The following is a 14,912-nucleotide window of genomic DNA, read 5'->3' on the forward strand; positions in this document are numbered from 1 at the left end:
TCTATTTTCAAAAGTTGATTGGGAGCACCTTCCCAAACTCTTGATGTCCTTGACTATATTTTTGACTTTGACTACATGAATTTCTGAGTGGTTTTAAACTGTTTTTAGATAATGTATTAAACTTAAATTTATTCTTTATTTATTCTTTGTTGTCCTCCCCCTGCCCTCCCCTTTTTTTTTAGATGACTGGAAAGTCACAATGAGCGTAAAGGCATTTGAACTTGTTCCTGTTCTTGAGCGAGATCTGCTGATAGGAGATAAAACTTGGATGACTATTGACTGTATTGAGTGTTGCGGGAAGAATCTTTATGTGGGAACAAACGACTGCTTTATCTATCACTTTCTATTGGAAGAAAAAGTATCCACCTCAGGAAGACTTGTGTTTACTCCAATAAAACAACTGCACATGTATCTGGGGCTTAAAAAAGCTGTGAATGAGCTGAAAGCAGCATCAGCTTTGAACAGGCTATTGGTTCTATGTGACAATAATGTGACTTTATTGCATATGATGAATCTGGAGCCAATACCATCAGGAGCTAAAATCAAAGGAGTAATTGCATTTGCTGTAAATGAGAATCCAGTGACTGGAGACCCCTTCTGTGTCGAAGTTTGTACCATTTCACTAAAGCGGAAAACCGTGCAAATATACACAGTACATGAAGATCGTGTCCAGTTAATGAAGGAAGTGTCCACACCAGAACAACCGGTTGCTATAGCTGCAGATGGCTACTTCCTTTGCTTGGCAATGAGCACACAGTATATTATTTTGTGTTATAACACCGGTGTTTCACAGGACCTGTTCCCATTCAATAGTGAGGAAAAACAACCAATTGTAAAGCGGATTGGACGAGAGGAATTTTTATTAGCTGGCCCAGGTGCATTGGGTAAGTTTATTGTTTATTTATGATATTTTATGTGCAGGATGACTATTCTTATAAGCGTTATAATGACATCGATGTACCCTACTTAAAGGATAGGTTACTTAGCCATTCCTTCCAATTTTGAACTAGATGTTAAGATGCTCAAAAGCACATATGATTCAACATCACTTAAAAAGAGTGTGGGTGGAGGGCAGTTAAAAGATAGTGGCATTAGATGAGGTAGCTTGAAGAGAAATATTTTGTTCCTCCAATATTCAGTTTCTGTATTGTTCTAGTACTCTAAATGAATCACATGAGAAAGGGGATCTTTGTTTATAGTTGGTCAAGGGAAATCCTTGCATAACAAGCTAGTACACCAGTTCTGTGCCGCTAGATCTCATAAGATTGAGTATGTTTCGTAGGGTGGGAATTGGAAAACTTTTCTTTCAGTAAATTAATGAGTTTTATTTCAGTTTCATGGTCTAATTTTGAAACTTGAAGATGGCATATATCTTGGTAATGTCATAAATGATGAGGAGGAAAGTCAAATGAGTTCAGGAGATCATGGATAGACAAGGGGTAGTTGGCATTTAAGACAAAAATTAAATGTTAGGAAAGGTGGTATAAACTTAAATGGAGTGCAGGAACAGAGGCTCCATGATTCACATACAACTTTGAAGGACAAATAAAAATATTTAGAGGGAACACATATAAAAACAAGAAAGTTGTGGAAAACTTTTAAAAGTTGAATTTAGATAGTGAATTTTGGCTGATTGCAGATTCTGTGCCTTAGGAGGGATGTCAAGGACTTGATTGGGTACAGAGGAGATGCATGAAAATGATAACCATGGTCATAGAACTTAAGTTATGTGGAGAAATTGTACAAAATTGGGATTTATAGGGGATTCAAAATTTATGAGGAGATTTGATTTAAAAAAAAGATTATGGAGAAGCTGTTTCTACTGAGAGGTTTACTGAGAAGACAGATTTAAGATAACTGTCAAAAGAAAGTGTCTGGGCAAGAGCTATAGATTTTGGTTTTATTGAGTTATGATCTGAAATCCATTGTCTAGAAGGACAATAGAAACAAATTTAATATTAGCTTTCAAAATGAAATTAAGTACTTAATGGAAAAAGTGTGCAGGGCCAAGGGAGAGTAATTGTATAGTTATTTGAAAGAGTTGACAAAGGTATGTGGGCTGAATGCCATTTTGGTCATGCTTTTCACTTTTAAAAATAAATCCTTTAAATGATTTCTGAGGTCATCCAAGCTCTTCAGGAGAATAATTTCTAATTGGGTTTTCTCTTTAAAGACGGTTTTTCACTGCAGAATTTCGAAGTTGGGGTATTATACATATTAAAAATATGATCAAAATCAGATGGCTGTTTTGACTGGCATCTAGAGTCAAATTTTAATGACTTGTTTGTAGAATTCACAAATTTAAAGTAAATTTATTATGAATGTATTGCAGTTTGTCCTCTATAATTCTGGCAAGGTCCCCTTTTTCCTGAAGTGCATGTCATTCTCATTCTTTGCAAATATATATTTGGAATGTTCTGCTGAAATGTATGGTGATTGTGTTATTAGCTCAGACTTTGTGATTACTGGTGATTGCAGGTGACCTTGACAATAACATCAGCAAAATGTTCCACTGCTATTCAAGAAAGTAGAGAGACAGAAAGCTGTTTCATATATTCTTATGTAAATTCTAGCACTTTCTGGTATGATCTTCCCCTTTACAGATGTATTTTGCTCTCAGACATCAGTTTAGCAGCCGTGATGTGGCCAAACTGGTTAAGCAGCCAATCGAATTGAAGCAATTTCTGTCAGTGAGCCAGGAAGTAATCAACAAGTTTTATCATTCACTTTATTTTATAGAGAACAAAGTATAATTGGACATGTGCAGGTGGATGGTGGTTGTTAGAAGTTGTTTATTTTTAGTGCCAGAGAGGTGGTCATGCTCTAATTATGGCTTTTGTCAATACAGGTGCTCATAAGCATCTGTTGTTAGGCTATAAAATAGCATCATAAAGGTAATGTCCCAAATTTTGTTGGGTAATTGTTAGTGGTTCCATTTTTTGTTTCAGTGGCAGTAAGTCTGGGGCTTCTGCTCCATTAGTTGCCAGTTTATGAATCCTTCAACAGCAGTTGCATCATATTGAGACTTATTGGAGTAAATGCAGGATCTGACACCGATTTTCCTCTAACAAGGCTTTGATATTGGACTCCAGGGTGTTTCAGGCTACGAGATAGTCCCTCTGCATTTCAACCAGGTAAGTTTGAATGTTTGATCACCAGGAACAGCAACTGTGGCCGTGCTAGTAAAACCTGGGCCATTGGGTTCAGTATTATTTTTTGGGACATTAGAAAAAATAAGATATGAGAATCAAGTTACACAAAAAAAAACTCGAGCTACTAAATTGATCTTGGAACAAAAATGAAGGAAACCATATAGCTTGTCTAATCTAGTTTTAATAAAACAAATGATCCACCATTATATTTGAACTGAACTTATAATCTATCAAACAGGCCAAACCTCATTCTTTTCCTGTAGTTTTCCATTTTAAACTGTCCTTTATTTAATTGTTCAATGATATTCAACAGAGTTGCACGTCTCTTTCTTTAACAGTTTGGAAGATTAAACTATTTCTGCACCACAAAATAACAATGTAATAGTCTGTACAACTTGCAAACTTGTTACTGAATCATAGATGTTTGTGGCACAGGAAGCCATTCTGCCCATTGTGGTTATACCAGCAAAGAATTAAAAAGATAAAATTATTTGAAATTTAAAAAAAACTAAAAATAAATATAAATAATTGTAAACATTAAGCAAAGCACATTTTAAAAATAAGACCTTGCTCTCTGCTTATTGATCTTCCTGTAGCCATACAATCTAAATTGAAAACTGTGGGCCCCATAAGGATCCATGAGCCAATTCCCCAGCTGAATACAGGAAGACCTAGCTCTATTGCTGGTCTCCACATGGAATCTAACAGCAGAGAGTATTCAAGAATATAATGTGCATAGTTTTTTTTTTTGCAAGATACTTTATGTACAGTGCAGAATTCCTTGGAGGTAAATATCTGAGCTACTGCATTGCCTGACGTCATTTCTCACTTTGCAAATGTAACCAGTTTCTGCCAGTCAGATCCTTTTCTGTGGACTCTGCTGCTTGACTTTAAATATGTGTGTTGATTTCAGTTTGTTTCATTTTTAGAGCTGAAGCTGTCCAAAGCTGATTTTATAAGATTAATGTGTTAAAGTTGGAACTGGGTAAGATCTCCCCAGCGATCTATGAACTTGAAACAATTTAGGAGCCAAGGTGGCACTGCATTTGTTTGCAAGCTTTTGCTGAGGGGAAGGATGTGAATTTTTCATATCATGTATTTCTCTTGACACCGGAGGCCATTCAGCCCATTGTATCTATGCCAGCTCTCAGAGCATTCCCATCAGTCCTGTTCCCCTGCTTACTTACCTTAGCTCACATCAAATCTCCCTGTCTTTCCTGCTACCCATGTATATTAGGGGAAAATTTACAGTAACTAATGAACCTAACAGCACATTTTTGAGATGTGCGGGGAAACCCACACAGTCACTAGGAGAACGTACAAAGTCCATGCCAACAGCACTCTGTCAAGATTGAATCTGGGTCCCTGGAGTTGAGGCAGCAGTGCCAAATGATGAGTGCAAAGTGAGAAATGATGTCAGGCAATGCAGTAGCTCAGATATTTACCTCCAAGGAATTCTGCACCAATGTGCCACCCTTTTGGGCAGGGAACTCAAAAGTAGGGGAGAGACAAAATTCTGAAAACTGGGCCATCATTTCTTTGAGGAGTGGCTGATTTCTCTGTTTGTACTTTTTGTCTATTGGAGCTCTTGTTTTTTTATGTAATCATGCGGTCTGCTTAATAATTTACGCAAGCTGTTCAAACAGAAAAATTGCTGTCCACTATATCATGTAAGCAATGCACATATTTGGTCTGTTCCAAATGTGATCTCTTGGTGTTATTTGTTACCTGTTTCATATGTATGCCATTAAACTGAATAGTTTTTCACATCTTTGTGGAAGGAGAAAAATATTGAAATGGGAGCTCATTAGAAATTTCATAAGTAGCAACTAAAAGCAAGAGGACTGGCTGGGTGGCAAAGAAAATGAAGTTTTTGAAAGAGCATCAAGCAGCTATATCTTTTGACATGCCTTAAAAATAAGGAAAAATATTTACTAATGACTGCATTCTTATAGTATTAGTTACATGCATAAAAATAGTGCATTACACAGTGAAGGAAAGGTAAATGTAGAGCAACATGAAATCAGAGGTGAGTTTGTTCGGGGGTTTTGAAATATGAGGGTGTTAAGGAAGAGATGGAGATGGATTTCATGGTGCAGTAAAACACTGGTGGCTTGGAGAACTTAGGAACCGGAAGTTTTAGTTAATCTTCAGAACTGATAGGAAACTCTTCAACTTGCAGCAACTCAGGAGTGATGTCCAGAGGGACCTTGGGGGAGTGAAGAATGCATTCAGCATGCTAGCTCTCATAGACCGAGGCACTGAGTACAAGGGTTGGGATGTTATGTTTCAGATGTACCGACAGTTGGTCAGGCCTTACTTGGAGTATTGCATACAGTTCTGGTCATCACACTATAGGAAGGATGTGCTAGCATTAGGAAGAGTGCAAAAGAGATTCACCTGGACATTGCCTGAAATGGAGGGCTTTATTTAAAAGGAGAGATTGGATAGGCTGGGTTTATTCTCACTGGAACATAGACTGAGGGGTGACCTGAGAGATTTATAAAATTATGAGGGCCATAGATCAGGTAGTCTTTTTCCTAGAGTGAGGGAATCTAAAGCTAGAGAATATAGGTTTAAGGTGAGAGCAAAGAAATTTAAAGGGTGTCTGAGGGGCAAGTTTTTCACACAGAGGTTGGTGGCTTTATATGGAACAAACTGCCAGAGGAAGTGATAGAGACAGATAGAATTGCAATATTTAAAAGGCATTTGGACATGTACAGATAGGAAAGGAGCAGAGGGACCCTGACTTAATATGGGTAAATGGGATTAGTGCAGATGGGCATCACAGTCGGCATGGGCGAGTGGTGCTGTACGGCCTGTTCCTGTGCAGAAACAATTCTATGACTCATTCAGTATTGTCGTCGCTGATTAACTGGACTCTGATAATTTGCACTCATTTCTCAATCACTGTTTATTTACTTGTGCACAAGGAGAACAGTCTGGCTCCTGCTGCTGAACTATTCTAAAATTTCAACAAAATTGTCTTTTTAAACAGATATTGACCGACTAAGATCTTTGCATACATAAAATACCAGTCATGATCCATTTATATAGGTGTTAATGACCAATAGAAACTACATGTTAATAGCCAATAGTACTTTAGAGTTAGTAAAGTAATTGTCCAATAGTTAGTGTGCGCCTTGCAATCCTTCGTTTGCATCCTTGTCTTGGTGTGCCTGGTGACCTCGGCTCCTGTGCTGTACAAAGAGGAGCTGTGCTCTCAAGGACCTTGCTCAGCAGGGGTGACTGCAGGCTGTCTGCAAATCATCTCTGCCTACACACTATCTCAACCCTTGCCTTGCCACAGTGTCCACGCTTCTTCTCCACAACACCGCGCCCACCCCCCCCCCCCCCCAACTTTTGTCCTGTAAAGGACAACACAAATCTTACTGAGTTTCAATAGCACGGACAAACCTTACCGAGTTTCAATAGCACGGAGTTTCTGGAACTCCGTGATGACTTCATCGGCGGTTAGCTGTCTGATCATGGAGGCAGCTGCTCTGTGGGCTATCACCCCACAGCGTGATCTCAGGCAAGAGATTAAAAATGAATATCACAACCAGCAGAAATATGGCCCCGAGTATCCATTGTATGATGGAGCTGCCCCAACCCCCCCAACAGGGAACAGAGCTAGCTAAAGGGACCCCAAGGTGACGAAGGGGTCCTATGTAACTCCTGCCGATCTTTCTGACCTTGTCAGCCTCCTCCTCGATGTGTGCAGCCAAATTATTGATGTTTTCAGACAAGTCAGGAATGTACATTCCCAACCGATAATGGCAAAAGTACTGCCTTCCTCGGCCAGTAGGAAGTCTAACAGTAACCAGTTCTGGAGGGCCACAGAGCGAATCCCTTCCATCTCAGCTGTAATGTCCTTAATGGCCTAGCTGATGTTCTGTAATGCTAGGACCATCTCATTAGCCAATTTCTTCATTGCCAAGGCCATATTGTTGTTTTCACGAGGCAGCCTTGCAGGTCCCCAGAATGGGGCTGCTATTATCCAGAAGTATTCAGCCTCTGTGATGGCCCTTCGAGGGCGGCCTCACACAGCTGGATGTAGGGACAGCGATGGCAGGTGGTATACTATGGTGTCATATAGACCAGGTAACAGCTACCTCTCCATGGCCTTGGTTCAGGCCAGGAATCCCATCTGGAGAGGAGCATCCCTGGCAGCCAGGGTAAGCCTGTGGCCACAGACCCAATAAGTGCTGTTAACAGGGCTGGGGGTGGGGTCAGCAGTGGTGAAGAAGTTGCACGTACTGTTGCCTAAGTCTGACCCCAAACCCTGGGTATTACAATGGCAAACCTCTCCCTGACTCTCATGGAGCAATCTCACCACTGGAGGGTTATGTGACCTGTCATAGGAAGGCTGATACCATCCCTCAAAGCAATTGCAAAGCCAAGGTTCATCCTCATGGACAGTGCAGTTTCTTGTTTCCCCTCCGGCTCTGGTGTCGTCATCAAAGTAGAAGACGGAATGGAGTTCACTCTGATTAAGGGCTACTGGCCACATTGGCACTCCCTCCCCTGAATGCATGGGCCCTCCAACAACTCGACTGGTTAGAACACAGAGCATACTCAAAACTAAGACGTAGGAAAGTGCAGTCCTGCGCTTAAGCAAAGGACGGGCATACAGAATATCCATAACCTAAAACACAATGACTACTTAAAACCATGAATGATAGTGATCAAATAATTCAGATAGTTCTTTGCCGCTGGTTTCCTGGTCCAGTGGCGCAGCAGGTTTGGCATGCGGTGCGTGTGGATCTAAGTCAGTTTCTGTTGGAGCTTCACGGCAGTGTGCATGGTCAGCAACACTTGATATGGACCTTCCCACTGGGGTTCAAGGCATTTTTCCGTCAATAGGATTTCATGAGTACCCAAACTCCCAGCTGGTAGGTATGGCACTCTGTAGTCGTCACGACCTTCTGGCCTTCAATTACCTGTTGATGGAAACTTAATGAACTCTTTTCATGTTAGTGCCATACAATACTGCAACACACTTTCACTCATGGTATGGATGTCCTTCTTTTTGACAGAAAGGGAAGGCATAACTGGTAAGCGCATGGGACGTCCCAATACTGTCTCATGTGGAGATAGGCCCGTTCAACGGTTTGAAGCGCAGCACATTGTCATGAGGGCCAGGGGAAGTGCCTCTGGCCATTTCAGTCCTGTTTCCTCACATAATTTAGCCAGTCTGTTTCTCAGGATTCCATTCTGTCACTCCGTTGCCCCATTCAGTTGTGGGTGGTGCGGGCAAGCGAAGTGGTGTTTACACTGCAAAGTGTTGTCACTTGATATCTTCTCAGGGATTCCAAACCTAGGAATGAATTCTTGTGATAAAAGTTTAGCAACAGTTGCAGCATCATTTCTACAAGTTGGATAGGCTTCTACCCATCAAACACACAATAACAAGTACATAATTATAACCCATACACTTAGGTAATTGTATGACGTCCATAGAGTCTTTTCGGTCTCTGATGCATCACACTGTAAATGTACGAGTTCATCATTAGGGTTTGGGAAGGGGTTGGCAGTCTGAACACATTAATAGCAGCAATCACAGAAGGCAATTGAATAGCAGAAATGAGATTGGCAATTAATTCATCATGCTGTACAGGGGTTCCTGAAGAGGTGAGAAGCCCACAGGGTCTCTGGTACTTGGGCGAGTAAACAGTTGGTGATATCATCGTTCTGTGACGTAGGAAGATTCAAAACATAGTGTTTGAAATTCGTGGGATAAGGTGCAGATCTGTTGTATGTGAAAACAATTTCCTTGGGGGCGGAGGAATCTGAGAGGGTTCCTTCTGTGTTAGTATGGATGGCCTCTGGTGTTCTGCATAAAAGATGATAAACCATTGGGTGGCATTTGGAAAAGTGGGTCTGCATCAGGTGGTAGTTTCGTAGCAGCAGCTATGCCTTCGGTACCCACATAGAGGGCAAAATTAGTAATAAAGATGGACTTACTGTGGCTGTCTCACAATAGTTGCCTCAGATTCTTCATACGAATGGTCTGGACCTTCTGCAGAGTAATGCGTTGTACAATGGATAGTTGTATGCCACTCGGATGTCATGTATGGGTATTTTCCCAGCACTACATGGGCTTCAGGGAGTTGCTGCAATTGTTTAACTGTGGCTAACGCCCTTGTTAGACAAAGATTTGTTAGTAAACTTCCACCACCAAACTTCGGGTTTTACCTGAGCAGTCTCCTCTAACGAGGCACAGAGAGTTGGGTATACACTTTCTGGTACTTCAAGTTGTGCTCCATCAAGGGAACATACCAACGTATAACCTAGCTTGCAAAGGAGATCCTTGTCCAACAAATTAGCCCAAGGGTTCTGTGCGCTAAGAAACTGATGTTCCCCTTGGTGTCCCTGAAGCTGATAAGTAACCTTTCGAGAAACAGGTAAAGAGACTGGCTGTCCCAAAAGTCCCACAACGCTTGCTGATTCATTGCTCAATGGTGCTAGTGCCCAATCGGAATCATGAATTGTGGAATAAGTGGCTCCAGTATCAATTAACAAATCAAGTTGCTGTCCATTTACAGTCAAGGGAATAGCAGGCTCAGAAATCTTCATAGCAGGCAGAATTTGGGCCTGGCATCTCTATTGTGACAGCTAGGGACATTGATCAAATGGGTTGTTTAAAGTGAATTGTGCAGCCTGTGGAGGTGGAAATTGTTAACTATTGGTGTTTCCCTGGTGCAGAGGGCACTCTGGAGCCGAGTGGCCAGGCTGTCTGCAGACCAAACAAACCCCTCACGGACATCCCCGTCCTCTACCCCTACCATGTCCGCTGCCCCGACCCCAGGCTGGTTAACGTGGAGTAACCCCCAGTGCTGATACAAGTAACGTGTCCCGCACCTCCTTTTAGTAGGTTTAGATTTCTGGTGTTATAACTGCCTTTGACAATGTTGTAAAACACTCAATCTTAAATCAAATCACAATGTTGAAGTTAAATCTTTAACCATTCTACACAAGTAACAGTGAACATTTCCTTTAACCTGGGTTGCAACCCATTTACAATAACATTTATCAAGGCGGGTGTCCCCGCCTCTGGGGTTATTCCGGAATGCTTTTGAAATATGGTATGTATGCGTTCTACATGTGGTTAACATCCTCATCTGCCTTTTGCACAGTACTCTGTATCTTATGCCAATCTACAGTGCGAGGGGAAACACTCCCTCAAAGCACTTGTTAGGTTATATTGGGAACCTCCAACTGTGGTGGGGCAGTGGCTGATGCCGGCACCGCTGAGTACTCAGGGTGACACTTGGAGTGAGCCTTGTTGTAACTGTGGCTGAGGGAGGCGAGGGTGCAGAGGGTTATAGTCATCTATTTCATCCTCTGATTCCAGTACCAGTTGTTTCTTTTTAAACACTGAGGTAGACACCATTCTCTTTCCCCGTCCTTTCTGTCTTTCCCCTTTCTCCAGCACTTTTTGTACACTTTACTTGCTCTTCCTGTGGAATCCATCTAACCACTTATGCATCTCATTTTTCCAGTAAATAAATGCAGACCAACTCACATTACTCTTACATTTTGTATTGTGTCTCTGCTAATGCCTTCTGCAGACACTCCAGATGGTCTGCATTAAAAATATTGTTGGGAGGGAAACTCGTATCTGCTCCCTTAGTCCACTTCACCCACTCTTCAACGTACTTAACACTTTCTGGTCCGTAGTGCAAAATCATCTACCCGTCGGTGTTCTTAGGGGGTCCAGGGCAGTCTTGCCCAGGGCTCCTCATTTTTGCTATAAAGTTTCACTCTCACATTCATTCACACTCACACAGAAAAGAAAATATTTTACTCTTAACCACAACATTCCTTCTCCCTATTCCTCTTTTTATTTTCCTTTTTTTCCCCTCTTTGTGGGACCCAGCCCACAGGTGCTCACTCGTGGGACTTGAACCTGCGCCTGCTGCAGCTCTTCATTTCTGAACAGGGGGACTCGAACCTCCCGTCGCAATTGCTCAGCCAATTGCTATCCCTTTCAGCGACTATACGATGGCGTACTTCTACTACCCCACGCAGGAAGAAATTAGCGTTCCAGTGACAGACTCAGTTCTACTTGTTCAGATTTGAGCTGCCATTGGCTCGAGACTGGTCACTGGGGCTCAACCCTGTTTTCCCGTAGAGTGAAGCTAAAGGTTAGCCATCTCACTGGAACCTCCAAAAAACTGTTGTCGCTGATTAACTGGACTCTGATAATTTGCACTCGTTTCTCAATCACACTTTATTTACTTGTGCACAAGGAGAACAGTCCATCCCCTGTCACCAAACTTTCTAAAATTTCAACAAAGAGTTGTCTTTTTAAACGTATATTGGCCAATTAAAATCCTTGGACATCTTAGAATCCCTCATTTGCATACATAAAATACCAATCATGTTCCATTAATATAGGCGTTAATAACCAATAGAAACTACATGTTAATAGCCAATAATACCTTAGTGTTAGTAAAGTAATTGTCCAATAGTTAGTGTGTGTCTTGCAATCCTTCGTTTGCAGCCTTGTCTTGGTGTGCCTGGTGACCTCTGCTCCCGTGCTGTACAAAGAGGAGCTGTGCTCTCAAGGACCTTTCTCAGCATGGGTGTCTGCAGACTGTCTGAAAACCATCTTTGCCTGCACACTATCTTAACCCTTTCCTTGCTGCAGTGTCCACAGTATCTTGAGATGAGGATAACCTGCTTCAACTGCAGTTCTTTGGGTTCTGAGATGCCAGTGAAGCTAATGTTGGACTGGCAGACTCAGCCACAGGTGAGGCAGGAGGAGTTTGACTGGATAGTTGGGTAGTTTGGAGGGTGGTGCGGTTCTTCCACCATTCATGCCATGCTTCTGCGTACTCTCAATGAATGGCATTGAGGTTCTTGATACTGTCCTAAATGCTGCTTCTCCATCTTGGCTGGTCATGAGCCAGAGTTTCCATAAGTTTAGTCTTTTTAAGGAGCCTTTGAGGCATCCCTGAATCTTCTCCCCTTTCCAACTGGTAAAATCTTCCCATTACAGAATTCGGAATAGGTTGCCTATTTCAGGGGTTGATGTGACCCAGAAGTGAAGGGGAGACGAGAAGTAAGGTGGTATGGAGCTGAGAAAAAGACATGATCATGGGTGATAGGGATGTCATGGGCAGCTGGTGGAGCTGGCAGTAGGATTGGACTGTTACGGTGTGTGATTTTTGTACAAGTCAAGACGTTAATCTAGAAGTGGAGGTGCATGAAATGGTACATTTCACTGATTTCCATTACCTTTTTCCTCATTGTTCAGCTATATGATGGATTTGGTGGTGCTGTTCTTCTGAGGGTTTTTTCTGTTATTGTTGAATTTTCTGAACTTTGCTGACAACATTGTTACATCTGATGGAGCAAAAAAAGGGAAAGGGTTGTGAGACACTTCATTTTATTCTGATATAGCTGTTTATTTATTCAACTGCCCGTTTAAGCTTAAAATAACAAAGCTTAGTGGTAGAAAATAAAACTTTTCATTTGGTGACAGTGTCAGGTTCTCCCAGCCTAAATGAAAAATAAAGATGTTGATTTTTCACTGCTGGATAATGCTTTTTGTGGTGGTGGAAAGCAAATAAAGGCAGAAGTGGGCAATGCTTTGTAGATAAAAGAAACAGGCTTCGAAAGTGAAAGTGAGGATGTAGCTAAGTTTGGTGTGAAACTGCAAGGCAAAATTACCAGGAAAGACTGACTAACACAAGTGTCTCCTGTCCCAATATGCTATCTGCACCTCAAACTGCTGCTGAATTTCCAAGGATGGTCAAAAGAACAATTTTGAAAAATGTCTGGCAACAACCAGAAGAATATCTGTGAGATTCTGCTTCACCCTCTTGAAAGAAATGATGAATTTTCAGTGACTTAACTCATTAATCACACACAGCTAACCTACCTATCTTCTGTAGATTGTGATCTCTTCCAGTATGTGGAACCTGTCTACAATGGATCCACTTTCTTCATACCTTCTAGATGTCTGATGGAGAGGTTGATGACACCCTTTTTCACCCATTTCTCTGCCCCCAGAACTAAACTATCTTTGTGACTTGATTATGAGAACAGGTGTTCCTGAAGTGTTCATCCTCTGGATTTGGTTTTCAGTGTCATATTATCCACCATGACTCATTGACTATGGCCTTACACAATTATACTTCTAGTTTTTAATTGTTCTACCTGTACTGTGCTGTATTGTTCTATGGTACCTCTAAACTTTAGCATCCTATTTATCTTTACTGCAGCCATACGATATTGAAGCTTCATTTTTTATAGACCTAACTAGAGCACTCTGTACAAGCTTATATTGGAAACATTCCTTGAACCATTTGCTGCCTTATAGATCTTGATGATATAAACTAACATTTTACAGTATTCCTTTGTGAGATGTTGGATACCACTGGCAAGGCCATCATTTAGTGCTCAATCCTAATTGCCTTTGAAAAGTTGCAAATGAATCACCACCTCAAACTGCTGCTGACTTGATAAGCAGACTACCACAGGAGTTAGACGAGGCAAAGATAAAGGAATAGCAGTGTTTTTCATGCCAGAATGATGTTGGACTTGCAGGAGTCCTCCTGGAAGTGGTGTTTCCTTGTCTCCTAAGATTAGGAGTTGGGGAGGTGCTGAGTAGCCTTGGCAAGTAACTGTAGTGCATTATGTACACGGTACATTTGCCAGCCATTGCTGATGAAGGGAGTGAAAGCTTAGGTTAGTCACTGGAAATGTGTCAGATAGGTTGGTTTTTTTTCTGGATTTGTTGAACTAGCACCAAACACATGCTGGTTGGTAGCGTAAATGGCTGCTATATTATTCCTCGTGTAGATAGGTGGCAGAAGCAGTTGGGTGATGGGCGGAGTTGATGGACATGTGAGCGAGAATAGATTGCAGGGTTCGAATGAACACATGCCAGATGGCCACTGCCTTATTTTTCTCATAGTTCCTTGCGACATAGGAGCCATTTATCCTATCAAATCTCTAAATTGGCTCTCGGAGTGATCCCATTAATCCCATTCCCCTACTTATTTCCCATTATGTGCCCATTAATGTTCCCCTGATGCCTCCAACAGCAACTGTTCACTAAAGCATGTTGCAGATATTTCATCACACACTCACAGATAATGGAAAGGCACTGAGGAATTAAGTGAAGAACCAGCACCTGCAAGATACCCAACCTCTGATCTATTGTTTTAACCACAGTTTTTAATGTGGCTAATCCATTAATGTTGTTGGTTAGTGTTGACTCTGTGTCTCACCCTGCACACCACCCCCCCCCCCCCCCCCCCCCCCCCCCCCCCCCCACACACACACACACACACACACACACACACACACACATATTAAAATCTTGATTGGGGGACTGGTGACAATATTGTGGACTTATTCTATTAATATCTTTATTAGCAATCTCGTTGCAAATTTAGATCTTTGCTGAACCCTTCATGTAACTACTTCTCAAGCAGCTGCTAGCATGATTGTCCACTCTGTGCAAATGCAACATGTTCGCTCACCCATTTTATCAAACCGATCTTGAAAAATAAAGATATCAAATCTTGGCAAACATTATGTCTATAATTTGGAGAGAGAGAACTTCCTATTTTAGTGCCATGCTAGGATTCCCTCAAATTCTGGTCTTCCTAGATGGTTGTGCATTTCCTTTCTGCTGGAAATCTAAAATAAAAGCAGAAAATAGTTTGTGGGAGGAAAGTTAACAATTTGCATTGACAGTTTGTTGAAACATAATTTTTTTCTAATATCTGCAAACAATTC

The 14,912-nt window shown here is 41.6% G+C and overlaps 1 protein-coding gene across 4 annotated transcripts in view; it reads left to right on the forward strand.

The window, feature by feature from the left end:
- The window catches only part of tgfbrap1 (transforming growth factor, beta receptor associated protein 1), a 46,472-nt gene that overhangs the window by 5,243 nt on the left and 26,317 nt on the right, over positions 1–14,912 (forward strand). For all 4 annotated transcript variants that reach the window (XR_007957135.1, XR_007957137.1, XR_007957136.1 and 1 more), the window contains exon 2: positions 183–884. Coding sequence is in view for 1 of the 4 variants with exons in the window: in XM_052026070.1 (XP_051882030.1) it covers positions 200–884 (685 nt within the window). In the remaining 3 variants the exon portion in view is untranslated. The remainder of the gene's footprint in view (positions 1–182; positions 885–14,912) is intronic.

Source organism: Pristis pectinata, chromosome 11, assembly GCF_009764475.1.
Source record: "Pristis pectinata isolate sPriPec2 chromosome 11, sPriPec2.1.pri, whole genome shotgun sequence".
Classification (NCBI taxonomy): Eukaryota; Metazoa; Chordata; class Chondrichthyes; order Rhinopristiformes; family Pristidae; genus Pristis; species Pristis pectinata.